We start from the raw sequence: 16,327 nt of genomic DNA on the forward strand, positions 1-16,327 counted from the left end.
AGACTCACTGGCAGTGGAATCTGGGATATCCCTGGGCTCTGGAAAGGGGCATTTATACCTGGAGCTACATCAGAGCTAAAGCCTCAGTAATTTTCATTTAACAGGAGTTCTAAGATGGTATTTGCAGAATTGATTGTTTACTAAGGAAAATATTTTATCCCTCAGAATAAATTCTCCTCAGGCCTTTGAATCCACCTCTGTTCCTTGGAGGGCAGAGTCATTGCTGGAATAATTTTTCATCCTGGAATTAAGGTTGGAAAAGACTTTTTAAGATCATGGAATCCATGTCCCCAAGTGCCACCTGCACCTGCTTTGGGACACCTGCAGGGTGCTGGTTCCAGCCCATTCCAGGAGGAAGAGGGGAGGCTCTCTGTGGCTTTTCTCCTGGCCTGGAAGATTGAATTCATTTGATTTCCTCTGGGAAATGGATTTGTAGAGCAATGTTCAAGTCTGACAGAAGGTTCACATAGTGTGTATTTTTATGTAAATGTTGAGATAAGAAATGTTGATTTAGAAATGGAATAGGATAGATATTGTTGAGAGAGAAATGGAATTAAAAACAAGTTTTAAAGGGTGGTTTTGTACAAAAGATGAGATATTTTTGAGAAATAGAGTTATGAAAGGTGGATTATAGTAGTATTTACAAGGGGTCATCTCAGATTATTGGTTTTAAGGTGTTTTTGATATAGTGTGATGAAAGTTGATAGGTTAAGAAATGTTTATAGTGTATTGGAATTAAGTAATAGTTAGGTCACACTTTAAGATTTCTCTACAAATTCATTTCTCACAGTTCCCAAACAAAGATTGCTGCAATAAACACACTAAGACTTTCTTAATTTATATTAATGATCATGTATTGCATTTTATTAATTATGCAGGTTCATCAGACAAACAAAACACCAAATAAAGACCAGTCCAGGCTGCTGATCCTGATATTCAGCTCCAGATCAGGAGTACTGGACTCTGGAATTTGTTAAGATAATCTTTGCAAATAAAGGCTTTTTTGGGTGTAGTGATGAGCAAAACTTCCCCTGGTGTTGTGCAACGATCGGCAAAAACATTTGTGGTGTTTCCCCATTAATGTGAATTTCTGTGGGAGTCCTGAGGGGCTCCAGGAGAGCTGGAGAGGGACTGGGGACAAGGGGACCCAGGGAATGGCTCCCCAGTGCTAGGGGCAGGGATGGATGGGATGCTGACAAGGAATTCAGTGTTTATATTCTGCATTTGCCTTATTCTGGACACTTTTGGAGTTCATTTATACACTAGGGACTCCCACAAAAGGGAGGCAGATGTGTAAGGGAAATTATTCCCTAAGGTCTCTTCTCACTTTGAGGAGCTTTTGATATAAAAACTTCAAATCAGACAGAATTTTTTTCAGTTTTAGCTTTTGATATAAAAAGCTTCAAATCAGACAGAATTTTTTTCAATTTTAGCTTTTGATATAAAAAGTTTCAAATCAGACAGAATTTTTTTCAATTTTAGCTTTTGATATAAAAAGTTTCAAATCAGACAGAATTTTTTTTCAATTTTAGCTTTTGATATAAAAACTTCAAATCAAACAGAATTTTTCAGTTTTAGCTTTTGATATAAAAAGCTTCAAATCAGACAGAATTTTTCAGTTTTAGCTGTTGATATAAAAAGCTTCAAATCAGACAGATTTTTTTTTCAATTTTAGCTTTTGATATAAAAAGCTTCAAATTAGACAGATTTTTTTTCAATTTTAGCTTTTGCTTTGCTGCATCACTAGGCTGAGTTGAGAAGGAGGCAAGCAGAAGAAAAACCCTTCAGAAAATCCAAGTTTTTTCTTGAAGACAGCATTATACATGAATTAATGTAACAAAATCCATGGTGCCAAACAATATCTGAGTTTGCAGGAGGTGGCAGGAGCACCATGGGGAAAATTCAGTTTTCCTGCCTTGGAAATAAACATTTCATTACTGTGTGCCTGAAAAGAGTGGGAGCATTTGCTTGAATTATCCAAACAAATGAGCTTTGAATGGCTGACATGCAAATTTCCCCCCAGGGGATTCAAGACTGGCACAGGGAATGCAGGATTTCATGGGAGAATTTGGTTGTGGAGGTTATAAAAAACCAGGTTACCAAATTTTGGGCCAAAGAGGGGCTCTGCTACCTGGATTATTAGGGAACAATTTTCTTTCTCTAGCTCAGAAATAGTATTTTCTGGTGGTGTTTTTGTTTTTTCCTCACAGCTGGGTTGGAGATTCAGATTAAATTGATTTTTCCTTTATTCTGTAAGGAATTCCTGTTATGATCTGGGATTCCTTTAAAAAGTGTGTCCCTGAATTGAAGGAGAACAGGGAATTTGTGCTCAGCTTCCTCTTAAATAATTCCTTAATAAATGTATTTATAAATTTATTCTTAAAATAAATTATTATTTAGAAATCTATTTTTCTGAAGTGAGTTGTTCTCTATCAGCTAAATAATTTGATTTATACAGGTTGAACATACCAGAAATAATTAAATAATTTCCTTTCTTTCCTTTTTTTTTTTTAGCCTTCTGTTGAGTCTTCAAGCCCAGGTAAATATTTTTAATAATTTCCAAGGGTTTGGGCATCCTATGAGTGGAAAAACTTTCCAGGAGTTCCTTCAGCTGGATTGTTGTTGCCTCCTGAGGTTTTATTTCTTTCAGAGAAATAATTGAGTGCTTCATAATCAAATCTTAGAGTCACTCCTCCCTGCCACACCCTCAGTGTGGGGCAAGGTCTGGAAAATGGAATTGGAATTGTCCAGGGGAAAAAAGGGGGAAAATATGAGCAGGACGGGGATTCAAATACAGGAGAAAAGAGAAAATATGAGCAGAGTTGGGATTAAAAATCAGGAGAAAAGGGGGAAAATATCAGCAGGGCTGGGATTAAGGGGCAGTTTTGTGAGGGTTTTTTTGTTTTACTTGCTGAGGTTTTATTTGCTGAGGTTTTGTTTGTGAGGTTTTTTTATCTGTGAGTTTTTATTTGTGAGTTAGTTTTTGATTGCGAGTTAGTTTTTGAGGTTTTATTTGTTGAGTTTTTGTTTTTACTTGTGAGTTTTTACTTGTGAGTTTTTACTTGTGAGTTTTTTTGGTTTTATCTGTGAGTTTTTAGTTGTGAGGTAGTTTTTAGTTGTTAGTTTTTAGTTGTGAGGTAGTTTTTAATTGTTAGTTTTTAGTTGTGAGGTAGTTTTTAGTTGTGAGGTAGTTTTTAGTTGTTAGTTTTTAGTTGTGAGGTAGTTTTTAGTTGTTAGTTTTTAGTTGTTAGTTTTTAGTTGTGAGGTAGTTTTTAGTTGTGAGTTTTTAGTTGTGAGGTAGTTTTTAGTTGTGAGTTTTTAGTTGTGAGGTAGTTTTTAGTTGTTAGTTTTTAGTTGTGAGGTAGTTTTTAGTTGTGAGTTTTTATTGTGAAGTAGTTTTTAGTTGTGAGGTAGTTTTTAGTTGTGAGTTTTTGACTCACTGTAGAGCTCAATGGAGGCAGGTTTGTGATCATTTAAGGGTGAAATGCTCCCCAATAGAATTTTCCAGACCTGCTGTACAGGAGATTCCTGGTCCTTCCTGCCAGGATTTCCCCACAAGGGGAATTTCCCTGGGCAGCCAGGCAGGGACAGAGGAGCCAGGGACCATAACTGGAATTTTTGCTGCCAACTCTACTTCAAGCCTCCCCTCCAGCCACAGCTGAAGGCCAGCAGAGTTCCAGGCTGCTGGGATTGAGCTGTGGCTGGGATGTTCCCCCAGGGGGATCAGCAGCCTCCGATGACCATGAGTTCGACCCCTCGGCTGACATGCTGGTGCACGACTTCGACGACGAGCGCACACTAGAGGAGGAGGAGATGATGGAAGGGGAGACAAACTTCAGGTCTGAAATCGAGGATCTTAACAGGGTAGGTGGCCTCCAGGAGCCTGCCTGGGTTTGGAAAGCCAGGAGTCTGCTAGGGCAGGCAGGAGCCTCCCCTGAAGTGGAGAATGTCAACCCTCCCCACCCCTCAGAATTGCTGAAAATTGTAAATTTTAAATTTAGGGACTCTCAGGCAAAAGCATGGGAGCAGGAAATAACAGTCCTTTAATAGGGAAGGAAATAAAAGGATAAAATAATCAATGCAGTAAACCAAAACAACACAGCCAGAGTCAGAACACAACCTGACACCCTGTGGGTCAGGGTGCTGGCAGCAGAACCATTGGAATTGTGGCTCAGCCCTCCTGCAGTGCCAGGGCTGGTTCTGCTGGAGCAGGGATCCTGGAGAAGGGTGCAGTCTCTGCCTCTGGAGATCCAGGGCAAGAGGCAGCTGCTGTTCCTCTGGGGAATCCAGTGCAGAACCTGTGCTGGTGTTCCAGAATCTCCAGATTATATCCAGGCAGGAATGCTTGGCTGGTGTTCCAGAATCTCAGATTATACCCAGGCAGGAATGCTGGGCTGGTGTTCCAGAATCTCCAGATTATATCCAGGTAGGAATGCTTGGCTGCTGTTCCAGAATCTCCAGATTATATCCAGGTAGGAATGCTTGGCTGCTGTTCCAGAATCTCCAGATTCTATCCAGGCAGGAATGCTTGGCTGCTGTTCCAGAATCTCCAGATTATACCCAGGTAGGAATGCTTGGCTGGTGTTCCAGAATCTCCAGATTATATCCAGGCAGGAATGCTTGGATGGTGTTCCAGAATCTCCAGATTATATCCAGGCAGGAATGCTTGGATGGTGTTCCAGAATCTCCAGATTATATCCAGGCAGGAATGCTTGGCTGCTGTTCCAGAATCTCCAGATTATATCCAGGCAGGAATGCTTGGCTGGTGTTCCAGGATCTCCAGATTATATCCAGGCAGGAATGCTTGGCTGGTGTTCCAGAATCTCCAGATTATATCCAGGCAGGAATGCTTGGCTGCTGTTCCAGAATCTCAGATTATATCCAGGCAGGAATGCTTGGCTGGTGTTCCAGAATCTCAGATTATATCCAGGCAGGAATGCTTGGCTGGTGTTCCAGAATCTGCAGATTATATCCAGGCAGGAATGCTTGCCTCCTCCCTCTGGGCTCACATCTGCCAGTGGGATGCTGCAGTTCTTATCAGCCATGCAGGGACATTCCATAGCTGTTATCAGCAGGTGTCCCCCCAGAGGGAGGAGTGGCTGTAATCACTCAGAGAGAGATAAGGCAAGCTGCCCACTTGACAAAAGACAGCTGCCATCCAGATGGTAATAGAACACATCCTGCCTAATAGAACACATCCTGCCTTGCAATCTGGAACAGATCCCAAACCACACCCACAAAATGTGCAGGAATTAAAAAAAATTAATAAATAAATAATAAAGAGGGGGGAAAAGGCTGAATAAATCTACCAAGAAATTGGGGGGAAAATGGTACATAAATATTTATAATGTGCTTGGTTAGTGGCTTTTTGCATCTATAGGATGTGAATTTTGGAACTAATGTAAATTATTATATCATCTGACTAAACTTGTGTATTCCAACTGCATCTGAGTGGTGCTTGTAGGTTCTTATTTTAAACCAAAAATCCTCATAATTCACATTTCTTGTGCATTTTGATACAGATATCAACTAGTGGAGCACTTAGAAATAGCCTCATTTAAAGGAAGATGCAGAGGAAATGATGTCCAAACCCAATTTAAGCATGAATGATTATTCCAATAGCACTTCAAATTAATTTAGTGCATTTAATCAATATTTCCAGTGTAAATGCTAATTTCTTCCTGGTTCTGCTGTCACTTCTGTATTGTCTTCAATTATTTCTCAGGCAGGAATAATATTCTTAAATTACCAAGTGGGTTCATTATAAATGCAAAGTAATTTAGATCCTGTCTGTGGCCTCGTTGACCTCCAGAACAGATCATTAATGATTCACAGATGAATATTTGATGTTCAAATCCTATTTAGCTTAAGTGATTCTGCCAATAGGACTTGAAATTAATTTACTCCATTTAATCTATATTTCCAGTGGAAATTATCTTTTTTTTTTTTAATCTGCTAATTTCCAGGTTGATACTAAATGGAAAACATAAAGATAAACAAAGAGCTGGTGAATCTAAATGTGCTTCATGTAGATTAAATGAGGAGTGGAGCTCCACATGTCTCTCATGTGGGGTTTAGATTGAAAATTGGCTTTTTTCCCTTCCTATTTCATGTAACTCTCTCACCACATTACAGCCCTTCAGTTTATCCCCTCATATCCAGTGTTACCTCTAGCTGTGGGTAAATAATAAATAAATATATTCATTTTTTTCACCTTTTCCATTTTGCAATACCCTGAATCGATGAAGAAATCCCAATTTTTGTTTTCTCTTGGGGAGTTGCTGGTCCCTGGAGCTCTTGGAATTGCAAAGGACTATTTGAAGTTAAGAGGCTTAACCTGAGAAAAATATTATAAATACAAACCCCCTTAGCTGGGTAACACAGGGTCAGTGATATTCCTGTTCCATAATTCCCAAATACCTACAAATTCCAATTTTTCATTTTTAATTCTCAGCTCTGTGGGATGGGAGTGCTTAAAGACAGGATATTCCTTTCCAAAATATCCTGCAGAACATTTGGATGATTTCAGTATGATTTTTCTGCTGGCTCTGCTGCCAGGTTTAATTAAGAGCACAGGCCTTTCATGTTGTCTGTGTCAGTAAAATATTTATTCCCCATCAGTGACACCGTGGGGACCAAAAACCATTTAATTGTATGGCTGGGTGTAAAGCTTAACCAGAGAATAGGGGAACAAGAGGCAGAATGGCTTAGTTCTTTGAAATAAAATAAAATAAAATAAAATAAAATAATCACAGATAAGAAGTGCTGATAAGCCCTATCACTCTTGTTTTTATAGAGCACAACTTTTGTCATTGAGATTATTGGGATGTTTCCAGAAATTAGATCAGTGCAGGCCCTTAGGATAGGAAGTCTAAGGTCAGCCAATAACTAAAAATATCTGATTATCAGCCAACATGTGCATTAGATACTAGGAAAAAACTATTTAGAGCAAGCACACAACTGCAAATAATAAACAAAGGATTTGATGCTTTGAGATAGAATTTTTAAATGATCCCTGAGAATTTCTGCTCTGAAAAATCTCACCTAGGGAGAGAGGCTGGACACTAAGGAATAAAGGAATTAATTAGCAGAGCCAGCAATTTTTACTAATACTATTTATGAACAAAATTTAATTAAAAGTATTTATTAATAGTATGTATTAGTAATTTTTATTAATAAAGGTGAGGGTTTAGGAGCCTTTGTTCTACTTGAATTAATCTGAGAACTGACAGTACAAATTGAAATGTCTCCTCAGAGTGGCCCAGCTTTTTCATGATTTTTAAATACAATTTTTTAAGGTTTTAGCAGATTTGTTTCCAGCTGGAGATGGGTTTGGAACCAAGCAACTTCACATAAATGAGAAATAAAAATTCCTGCTGTCCTTCCCTGGGTATCAGGGATCCACACCCCATCCAAACTCTCCAAGAAATGAGAGTTCAGGGACACTGAAAGGAGCATTTTGGGTGGAGTTTAATATTCCAGAACTGTGGGACTCTGTGGAATTGTCCCTGGAGCACAACTTCCCCTAAAAGGTGGAATTCCATGTTCCAGCCAGGTGTTGGGATTGAGCTGAGTTCTGGGAGTCGCTCAGGAATTGCTGCTGACACACATCTCACCCAGTTTCCCACCAATTTGTACTAAAACCCACAATTTCCAGTTGCTTTTGGGCAGTGCAGGGAACACCAGTAAATATTCCAATATTCACAATATTCCAATAAATATTCCGATATTGCTCTGGGTGCTCAAGGTTTGATAAAACCAAACCCTGTTAATGAGCTTGATGGCCCCTTGGAGTTCCTGTTGGGGTGGAAGATCTTCTGCAAATAAATCAAGGACTGGGAAATAAATTATCCAGCAAAAAAATAAAACCCCACATTTTCCTTAGGAGCCCAAACTTCTAATTTTGCCAGTCCATCCATTTTGGGATGGTCATTCTTGGTGTGGGTGCCCTGATCCCTGTGGATTGTGGGGAAGTGCTCACCTTGATGCTGTGGAAGAATTCCTGTGGAATTATTCCTATTAAATCCCAGGAAAGTGACATGCTCATCCAGGAGATCCTGTTTGGTCCATGCTAGAAATAAATCAAGGACTGGGACATAAATTAATCCTGCACAAAAACCCCACACATTCTTCTCAGGAGCCCAAATTTCCAATTTTGCTAGTCCATCCCTTTTGGGATGGCGATTCCTGGTGTGGGTGCCCTGATCCCTGTGGTTTAGTAAGAACCTTGATGCTGCAGAGCAATTCCTGTGGAAATATCCCTGTTAATTCCCAGGTTTTTTGCCCACGAAAGCAACTTACCCATCCAGGAGATCCTGTTCTGGTGGGAGTTCTGCTGGAAATAAGTCAAGGATTGGGAAAGAAATTGTCCTGCAGAAAAAAAAAAAAAAAAAAAAAACCAAAACAAAACACATTTTCCTTAAGAGCCCAAGCTTCCAGTTTTGCCAGTCCATAGTGGCCATTCTTGGTGTGGGTGCCCTGGTCCCTGTGCTGTGGTGAGAACCTTGGTGCCATGGAGCAATTCCTGTGGGATACCCCAGTTAATTCTCAGTTTTTGTTGGGGTTGCCCAGGAGCAATTCCTGTGGGATACCCCAGTTAATTCCCAGTTTTTGTTGGGGTTTCCCAGGAGCAATTCCTGTGGGATACCCCAGATAATTCCCAGTTTTTGTTGGGGTTTGCCCAGGAGAGTGACATGCCCATCCAGGAGATCTTGTTGGGGTGGGAGGTCTGCTGGAAATAAATTAAGGATTGGGAAATACGTTATCCCACACAGAAACACCACATTTTTCTTAAGACCCCAAATTTCCCATTAATTTTGCCAGTCCATAGTGGCCATTCTTGGTGTGTGTGCTGTGGTGAGAACCATGGTGCCATGGAGCAATTCCTGTGGGATATCCCAGTGAATCCCAGTTTCTGTTGGGGTTGCCCAGGAGCAATTCCTGTGGGATATCCCAGATAATTCCCAGTTTTTGTTGGGGTTTCCGAGGAGCAATTCCTGTGGAATATCCCAGTTAATTCTCAGTTTTTGTTGGGGTTTCCCAGGAGCAATTCCTTTGGGAAATCCCAGTGAATCCCAGTTTCTGTTGGGGTTACCCAGGAGCAATTCCTCCCAGTTTTTGTTGGGGTTTCCCAGGAGCAATTCTTGTGGGATATCCCAGTGAATCCCAGTTTTTGTTGGGGTTTCCCAGGAGCAATTCCTGTGGGATATTCCAGTTAATCCCAATTTCTGTTGGGGTTGCCCAGGAGCAATTGCTGTGGGATATCCCAGATAATTCCCAGTTTCTGTTGGGGTTGCCCAGGAGCAATTCCTGTGGGATATCCCAGATAATTCCCAGTTTTTGTTGGGGTTTCCCAGGAGCAATTCCTGTGGAATATCCCAGTTAATTCTCAGTTTTTTTGGGGGTTGCCCAGGAGCAATTCCGGTGGGATATCCCAGTGAATCCCAGTTTCTGTTGGGGTTGCCCAGGAGCAATTCCTCCCAGTTTTTTTTGGGGTTTCCCAGGAGCAATTCTTGTGGGATATCCCAGTGAATCCCAGTTTTTGTTGGGGTTGCCCAGGAGCAATTCCTGTGGGATATTCCAGTTAATCCCAATTTCTGTTGGGGTTTCCCAGAAGCAATTCCTGTGGGATATCCCAGATAATTCCCAGTTTTTGTTGGGGTTTCCCAGGAGCAATTGCTGTGGGATATCCCAGATAATTCCCAGTTTTTGTTGGGGTTTCCCAGGAGCAATTGCTGTGGGATATCCCAGATAATTCCCAGTTTCTCTTGGGGTTTCCCAGGAGCAATTCCTGTGGGAAATCCCAGTGAATCCCAGTTTCTGTTGGGGTTTCCCAGGAGCAATTCCTCTGGAATATCCCAGTTAATTCTCAGTTTTTGTTGGGGTTGCCCAGGAGCAATTCCTGTGGGATATCCCAGTGAATCCCAGTTTTTGTTGGGGTTGCCCAGGAGCAATTCCTCCCAGTTTTTGTTGGGGTTTCCCAGGAGCAATTCCTGTGAGATATCCCAGATAATTCTCAGTTTTTGTTGGGGTTGCCCAGGAGCAATTCCTGTGGGATATTCCAGTTAATCCCAATTTCTGTTGGGGTTTCCCAGGAGCAATTCCTGTGGGATATCCCAGATAATTCCCAGTTTCTCTTGGGGTTTCCCAGGAGCAATTGCTGTGGGATATCCCAGATAATTCCCAGTTTCTGTTGGGGTTTCCCAGGAGCAATTGCTGTGGGATATCCCAGATAATTCCCAGTTTTTGTTGGGGTTTCCCAGGAGAGTGACATGCCCATCCAGGAGCTGCTGAGCCGCTACGGCTATGATGGCACCGTGCCCCTGCAGGAGGAGGAGGAGGAGGAGGAGGAAGAAGAGGAGGAGGAGGAGGGAGAAGATGATGATGATGTCGATAACGATGACAACAGCGGCTGCAGTGGGGAAAACAAGGTAAATGAGTGCTCATTTGCATATGTAAATTTGTGATTTGCATACGCACACTACTCGGTGTCCCAGGTTGTGACAGAGCTAATTTGTAATAGAGTTGATTTCATAAACCTTGCTTTACTAATAAGGTTTACTCTTAATTAACCATCTGTATTTCTCTTAATTGCTCTTAATTCCATCTCTCTCATCCCAAACAGAGGCAATTGAAATCCCTGGATGCAGCATCATGTGAGGGATGGGAATTGTCCCTCAGAACCTCAGCACTGACATTTTAAATGCCTGCAGACACCTTTAGGAATACAGCTGAACTTACTTGGAGTAGAAAAGCTGATTATTGAAACTGCACAAAGTGCTGGATTAAATGTGGCTCTGGGTCTTGGAAATCCTGCAAGTTTTCCAGCTTGAGCCTTTTAAATTGTGTTTTTCCAGCCTGGTTGTACTTGAATTAACTCAACCTAATGCTTCTAGTATCTTTGCCAAATGTTTAGTTTTGAGCTTAGCATTTTCAAACTCCTTTTCTGTGTTCTCTTCAAATATTTTTCTGATTTTAAAAAAGAGATTTTTCTACTTGGAATGTAGAGTCCTGTCATGGGCACAGCTGCTGCATCCTGAATTCCATTAAGATCTAAACCCTTTGGAGTTGTCAGTAACACAAAAGCTGAGGCCTAGGAGGAGGTTTCATTTCCAAGTGTGGCTTTAAAAGAGATCCATTCTGGGCTTTTGGTACCTTCACCTAATTGAGATTCCCTGGAATGGCACCCAGGGATGAGGAATGGTACATCTGAGTCAGGAGCTGAAGTTCCTGGGATTTACAAGCTGCCTTGACAGGTGCTGGAGAGGATTGTTCTTTGTGGGAGTTGAACAGTTCAAAAGGAAGATCCAGAGTGGGATTGGATCAGGAAAGGTTCAGGGGAGGGGGAGAAACTTATGTAACATGAAGGCTGCAGGGAGAATTCTTTCAGGGACAATTCTCTCAGGAGAATTTCCTCATGGAAATTGGGTGGTCAGGCTTTGCAAGGGGCTGGAGTGTCCTGGAGTGTCCAGGCAACCCCTGGATGTGACACTCGGTGCTCTGGGCTGGTGACAGGGTGGGGATGGATCCCAGCTTGGGCTGGGTGGTCCTGGAGGGCTTTTCCAACCTCAGTAATCCTGTGCACAATCAAACTAAGGCCCAAATGTTCACTTGCTTGAGCTTGGTGCTGCTCCTGCAGTGTCACTTGCTGCTGTGACCTCACTGCTCAGTCCCCTGCTGGCACAAATGCCATCCTGGCTGTCCTCAGGGCTCTCAGCAGCTGATGGAAGGAAGGCCCTGCCTCTGCTGTCCCTGTGTCCCCCACAGGAGCCACCCCTGTCCTGTCCCCTGCCGGGCCGCTCCACAGGGACAGTGCAGGGCTGGCACCTCTGCCCTCAGCAGCACTGGCCCAGTTCACACCAGTTCAGCCCAGCACATCCCAGCCCTGCACTGGGAGCAAGGATCCCCCACTCCCAGCCCAGTTCACACCAGTTCAGCCCAGCCCTGCACTGGGAGCAAGGATCCCCCACTCCCAGCCCAGTTCACACCAGTTCAGCCCATCCTATCCCAGTTCAGCCCAGCACTGGGATCAGGCCCTCCCAGTCCATGCCAGTTCACACCAGTTCAGCCCAGCACATCCCAGCCCTGCACTGGGAGCAGGCATCCCCAATCCCATCCCAGTTCACACCAGTTCAGCCCAGCCCAGCCCTGGGATCAGGCCTCTCACATCTCATCCCAGCCTAGCCCAGCCCATCCCAGCCCTGGAGCAGCGCCCAATCCATCCCAGTTCAGCCTAGCCCAGCCCTGGGAACAGCCCCCCCAGCCCATCCCAGTCCATCCCAGCCCTGGGATCAGCCCCCCCAGCCCATCCCAGCCCTGGGATCAGACCCCCCCCGTCCATCCCAGTCCATCCCAGTCCATCCCAGCCCTGGGATCAGCCCCCCCCAGTCCATCCCAGCCCATCCCAGCCCATCCCAGCCCTGGGATCAGCCCCCCCCCAGTCCATCCCAGTCCATCCCAGCCATCCCAGCCCTGGGATCAGCCCCCCCCCCAGTCCATCCCAGCCATCCCAGCCCTGGGATCAGACCCCCCCAGTCCATCCCAGCCCATCCCAGCCCTGGGATCAGACCCCCCCAGTCCATCCCAGTCCATCCCAGTCCATCCCAGTCCATCCCAGCCCTGGGATCAGCCCCCTCCAGTCCATCCCAGTCCATCCCAGCCCTGGGATCAGACCCCCCCCAGCCCATCCCAGCCCTGGGATCAGCCCCCCCCAGTCCATCCCAGCCATCCCAGCCCTGGGATCAGACCCCCCCAGTCCATCCCAGCCCATCCCAGCCCTGGGATCAGCCCCCCCCAGTCCATCCCAGCCCATCCCAGCCCATCCCAGCCCTGGGATCAGCCCCCCCCAGTCCATCCCAGCCCATCCCAGTCCATCCCAGCCCATCCCAGCCCTGGGAGCAGTGATCCCAGCTGGCTTTGGCTCCCTGGGCTGTGCAGGCTGTGAGCTCAGGGTGCTGCAGGCTGTGGGGGTGGAGCACTGTGGGATCAGGGAGCTCTCCTGCTCTCCTGCTCCAGCTCTCCCAGCCCATTTCCCTCCCTGCACTCCCTGGTTGCTATTTTTAATCTGCTCTGAGCTGCACATGTGACAGGGCTCTGCTGGAGTGCACAGCCCCGTGTGCCCAGCACAGAGCACCAAGTGTACAACAGCAGGCTTGGGAGCACAGAAATCCAGTAAAAAGATATTCATCATTTTCATTTTCTCTGCTTGTAATAATTCCTGTAGTTGTGGTGGTTTGTCTGCAAATAAAGGAATTTATTCTGATTTTTGACTCAATGTACTGAGCCAACCCTGCTGTTCCTGTGGGGTTGAACCACTCAGTTCACATGGATTTTTATGGCAGGTACCATTTCCATCTAAATCCCTCCCTTTTTTATTGAAAATTCATGAGAAAGGATTTTAAAGACCAAAGTAAAATTTCATTGAAATGAAATTCAGTAAAAACCATGAGGATTAAAAAAAGCAAAGAAGCAAAGATTCAGGTTTCCTTTGGGTCCATATTTCTGATTTGTTACAGTCTGGCATTGATCTGTTTAAAAACAACCTCAGAGTATGTTCATATATTAAAATGTTATTAATAAAGGAATTTATTCCTATTTTTGGTCTTGGCTCAATGTACTGAGCCAAGCCTGTTCTTCCTGTGGGGTTGAACCACTCAATTCACATGGATTTTTATGGCAGGTACCATTTCCATCTAAATCCCTCCCATTTTTATTGAAAATTCATGAGAAAGGATTTTAAAGACCAAAGTAAAATTTCATTGAAATTAAATTCAATAAAAACGATGAGGACTAAAAAAAGCAAAGATTCAGATTTCCTTTGGGTCCATATTTCTGATTTGTTACAGTCTGGCTGTTCTATTGATCCCTTAAAAACAACCTCAGAGTATGTTCACACATTAAAATGTTATTAATAAAGGAATTTATTCCTATTTTTGGTCTTGGCTCAATGTACTGAGCCAAACCTGTTCTTCCTGTGGGGTTGAACCACTCAATTCACATGGATTTTTATGGCAGGTACCATTTCCATCTAAATCCCTCCCCTTTTTATTGCAAAGTCACAAGAAAGGGTTTTGGAGATCAAATTAAAATTTCATTGAAACTAAATTCAATAAAAAACTCATGGATTAAAAAAAGCAAAGATTTAAGTTTTATCTACTTAAAAAACAACCTCAAAATGTGTTCACACCATAAGAAGTTATATTTGTGGTGGCTCAGCCTGGACATGCCACAAATAAAGCAGATTTGGGATTAATCTATCGACAATCCTGGCAAGAATATTTAAAAATCTGCTTCAAAATCGGATTTTTCGCTGCCAGAGATAAGTGAGGTGCTGCTGATTTTTCCCCTCATTGATTTTTCTTTGCTTTTGTGGCAGGAGGAGACCATCAAGGACTCCTCAGGGCAGGAAGATGAGACCCAGTCCTCCAACGATGACCCAGCCCCATCTGTGGCTTCCCAAGACCCCCAGGAAATCATTCGCCCTCGGCGCTGTAAATATTTTGATACCAGTAAGTCCAGTTGAATCAGCCCCAAAATCCCAGTATCCTGTGCCAGAAATGCATTTTGAGCCCTAAAAACACTGAGATTTCCTCTCCATAGCACTGCTGTGCATGAGAATCATGCTCAAAACAAAGGAGGAAAGTTCTGGTTTTAGCTGAGGGCTGGAGCTGCTCTGCTGGCTCTGTGGAAGGACAGGAAATAATCTCTGATTTTACAAGAAAGGAGGAGGTTTGGGGAAATTGAATAATTGAAATTGAAATTTGACATTTTACAGGTTAAAATTAATTGATGTGCTCTGGTTATTTGCCAAAGCCTGGGCTCTGTCCTCATCCAGAGGAGCTCAGAGTCCACCTGAAGGGAAGAATCAACTGAAATTTCCTTCAAATAAAACACAGATTTCCTCAGAAGCAGAAAAGCAGTAAAATCTGGGAAAGGCAAGAATTGTTAACCCTGAAACAGTGGAAGGGGGAGGTCACAAAGAAGAAAATTTGCTTCAAGAATTCCAGTTTTGATTCTGTTGCCAGCACTGAGCTGATCATTTTCATTCTTATTTTGTTTACAAATGGATTTTGCATCCCCTGAACTCTTATTTCCCTGGAATCTCCCCTGATGGGGTCTGACCCTTTTGGGCTGCTTGGGACAGCAGATATTTTCTCTTTCTTCAATAAAAATAAAATAAAAATGGCTGTTGCTCTTTGAATTCCTTCTGCTCTGTGTTTGAACAAATAAAAGGTTCCTCACCATACCTTACACTGGATAATTATTAGTTAGAAATGCAATTATTAATTTGCGGTTTATTTAAATCCAAAATTGCCAAGGAACCTTTCCATTTAAATGAACAATTGCCAAGTGTGTAGCTGGGCAGAAGATTGCAAATATCTTCAATAAATTCCTATTTTTAAGCACAGAATTAACTTAATTCAAGTGTATTGCATTAGGTTTGGAGGTTTCTACGGCTTTTAGCTGTCTATAAAATGTCATTTAATGTATAGATAATTTCAATGCTGCTGTATCCCATCCTGTACAGAAACCAGCACCTTGGGAAAGGCAGCTGGCCTATACCATAAAGAGCTTTACATCCCTGCCAGTCCTTACCCCAAATAATCTCCTGGAAGTGCTGCTGGGCATCCCAGGCTCCTAAATCCCAGGAGGAAACACTCCCAGATTTCTCCCACCTTCTGCTGAGATCTACCTGAAATTCCCTGGAAAAGAACAGCAGCAACTAAGCCAGGAGCTGATGGAAAAGGGCTTGAAACCCACAAAAATATTCCCACAAATTTAGAATAAACTTGGATGGGATCCTTCAAAACCAAGGGAAATGTGAATTTAGTAACAAAATTTAGGGGTGTTTTTATTTATGTCTCAATTTCTCAGAGCCTGGCTTGTATCTTAATCCAAATCTGGGTGGGTCATTTTTTAATCTTGTCACTGCTGAGCCACGAGTGTTGTCCCCAAAAGTGTCCCTGAGATAAGGAGGGAGCAGGGCTGGGGCTGCTGGGCTCTGCCTGCCCTGCTCCTCTGGCCTCAAATGTCTGTGAAATTCCTTGCAGATAGTGAAATAGAGGAGGAATCTGAAGAAGATGAAGATTATATTCCCTCAGAAGACTGGAAAAAGGTAAATATTCAGCCCACATTTCATGAATAATTAATTCATCTGTTACTGGGTAACTCTGAGCTCTGTGGAGCACCTAAATCCTCTGCAGATTTTCCCCATAAATAGAAGAGTTTAAGTCTTTAAATCCTCCCCAAGCAGTCAAAAATCCATTTCCATATAGCTGCCTTCCATTTTGAACCTGTTAATTGTGGGTTTAGATTTTAAACAAAGAAA

At 43.2% G+C, this 16,327-nt stretch overlaps 1 protein-coding gene across 2 annotated transcripts in view; it reads left to right on the forward strand.

Annotated features, from left to right (window-relative positions):
• Positions 1-16,327, forward strand: part of MIER1 (MIER1 transcriptional regulator) — a 39,986-nt gene that overhangs the window by 10,120 nt on the left and 13,539 nt on the right. For both annotated transcript variants that reach the window (XM_054515765.1, XM_036388014.1), the window contains exons 2-6: positions 2,515-2,539; positions 3,719-3,864; positions 10,263-10,430; positions 14,375-14,507; positions 16,050-16,114. In XM_054515765.1, the coding sequence (XP_054371740.1) occupies positions 3,766-3,864; positions 10,263-10,430; positions 14,375-14,507; positions 16,050-16,114 (465 nt within the window). In that variant the 5' untranslated portion in view covers positions 2,515-2,539; positions 3,719-3,765. The remainder of the gene's footprint in view (positions 1-2,514; positions 2,540-3,718; positions 3,865-10,262; positions 10,431-14,374; positions 14,508-16,049; positions 16,115-16,327) is intronic.

This window comes from Molothrus ater, chromosome 9 (assembly GCF_012460135.2).
Source record: "Molothrus ater isolate BHLD 08-10-18 breed brown headed cowbird chromosome 9, BPBGC_Mater_1.1, whole genome shotgun sequence".
NCBI lineage: Eukaryota > Metazoa > Chordata > Aves > Passeriformes > Icteridae > Molothrus > Molothrus ater.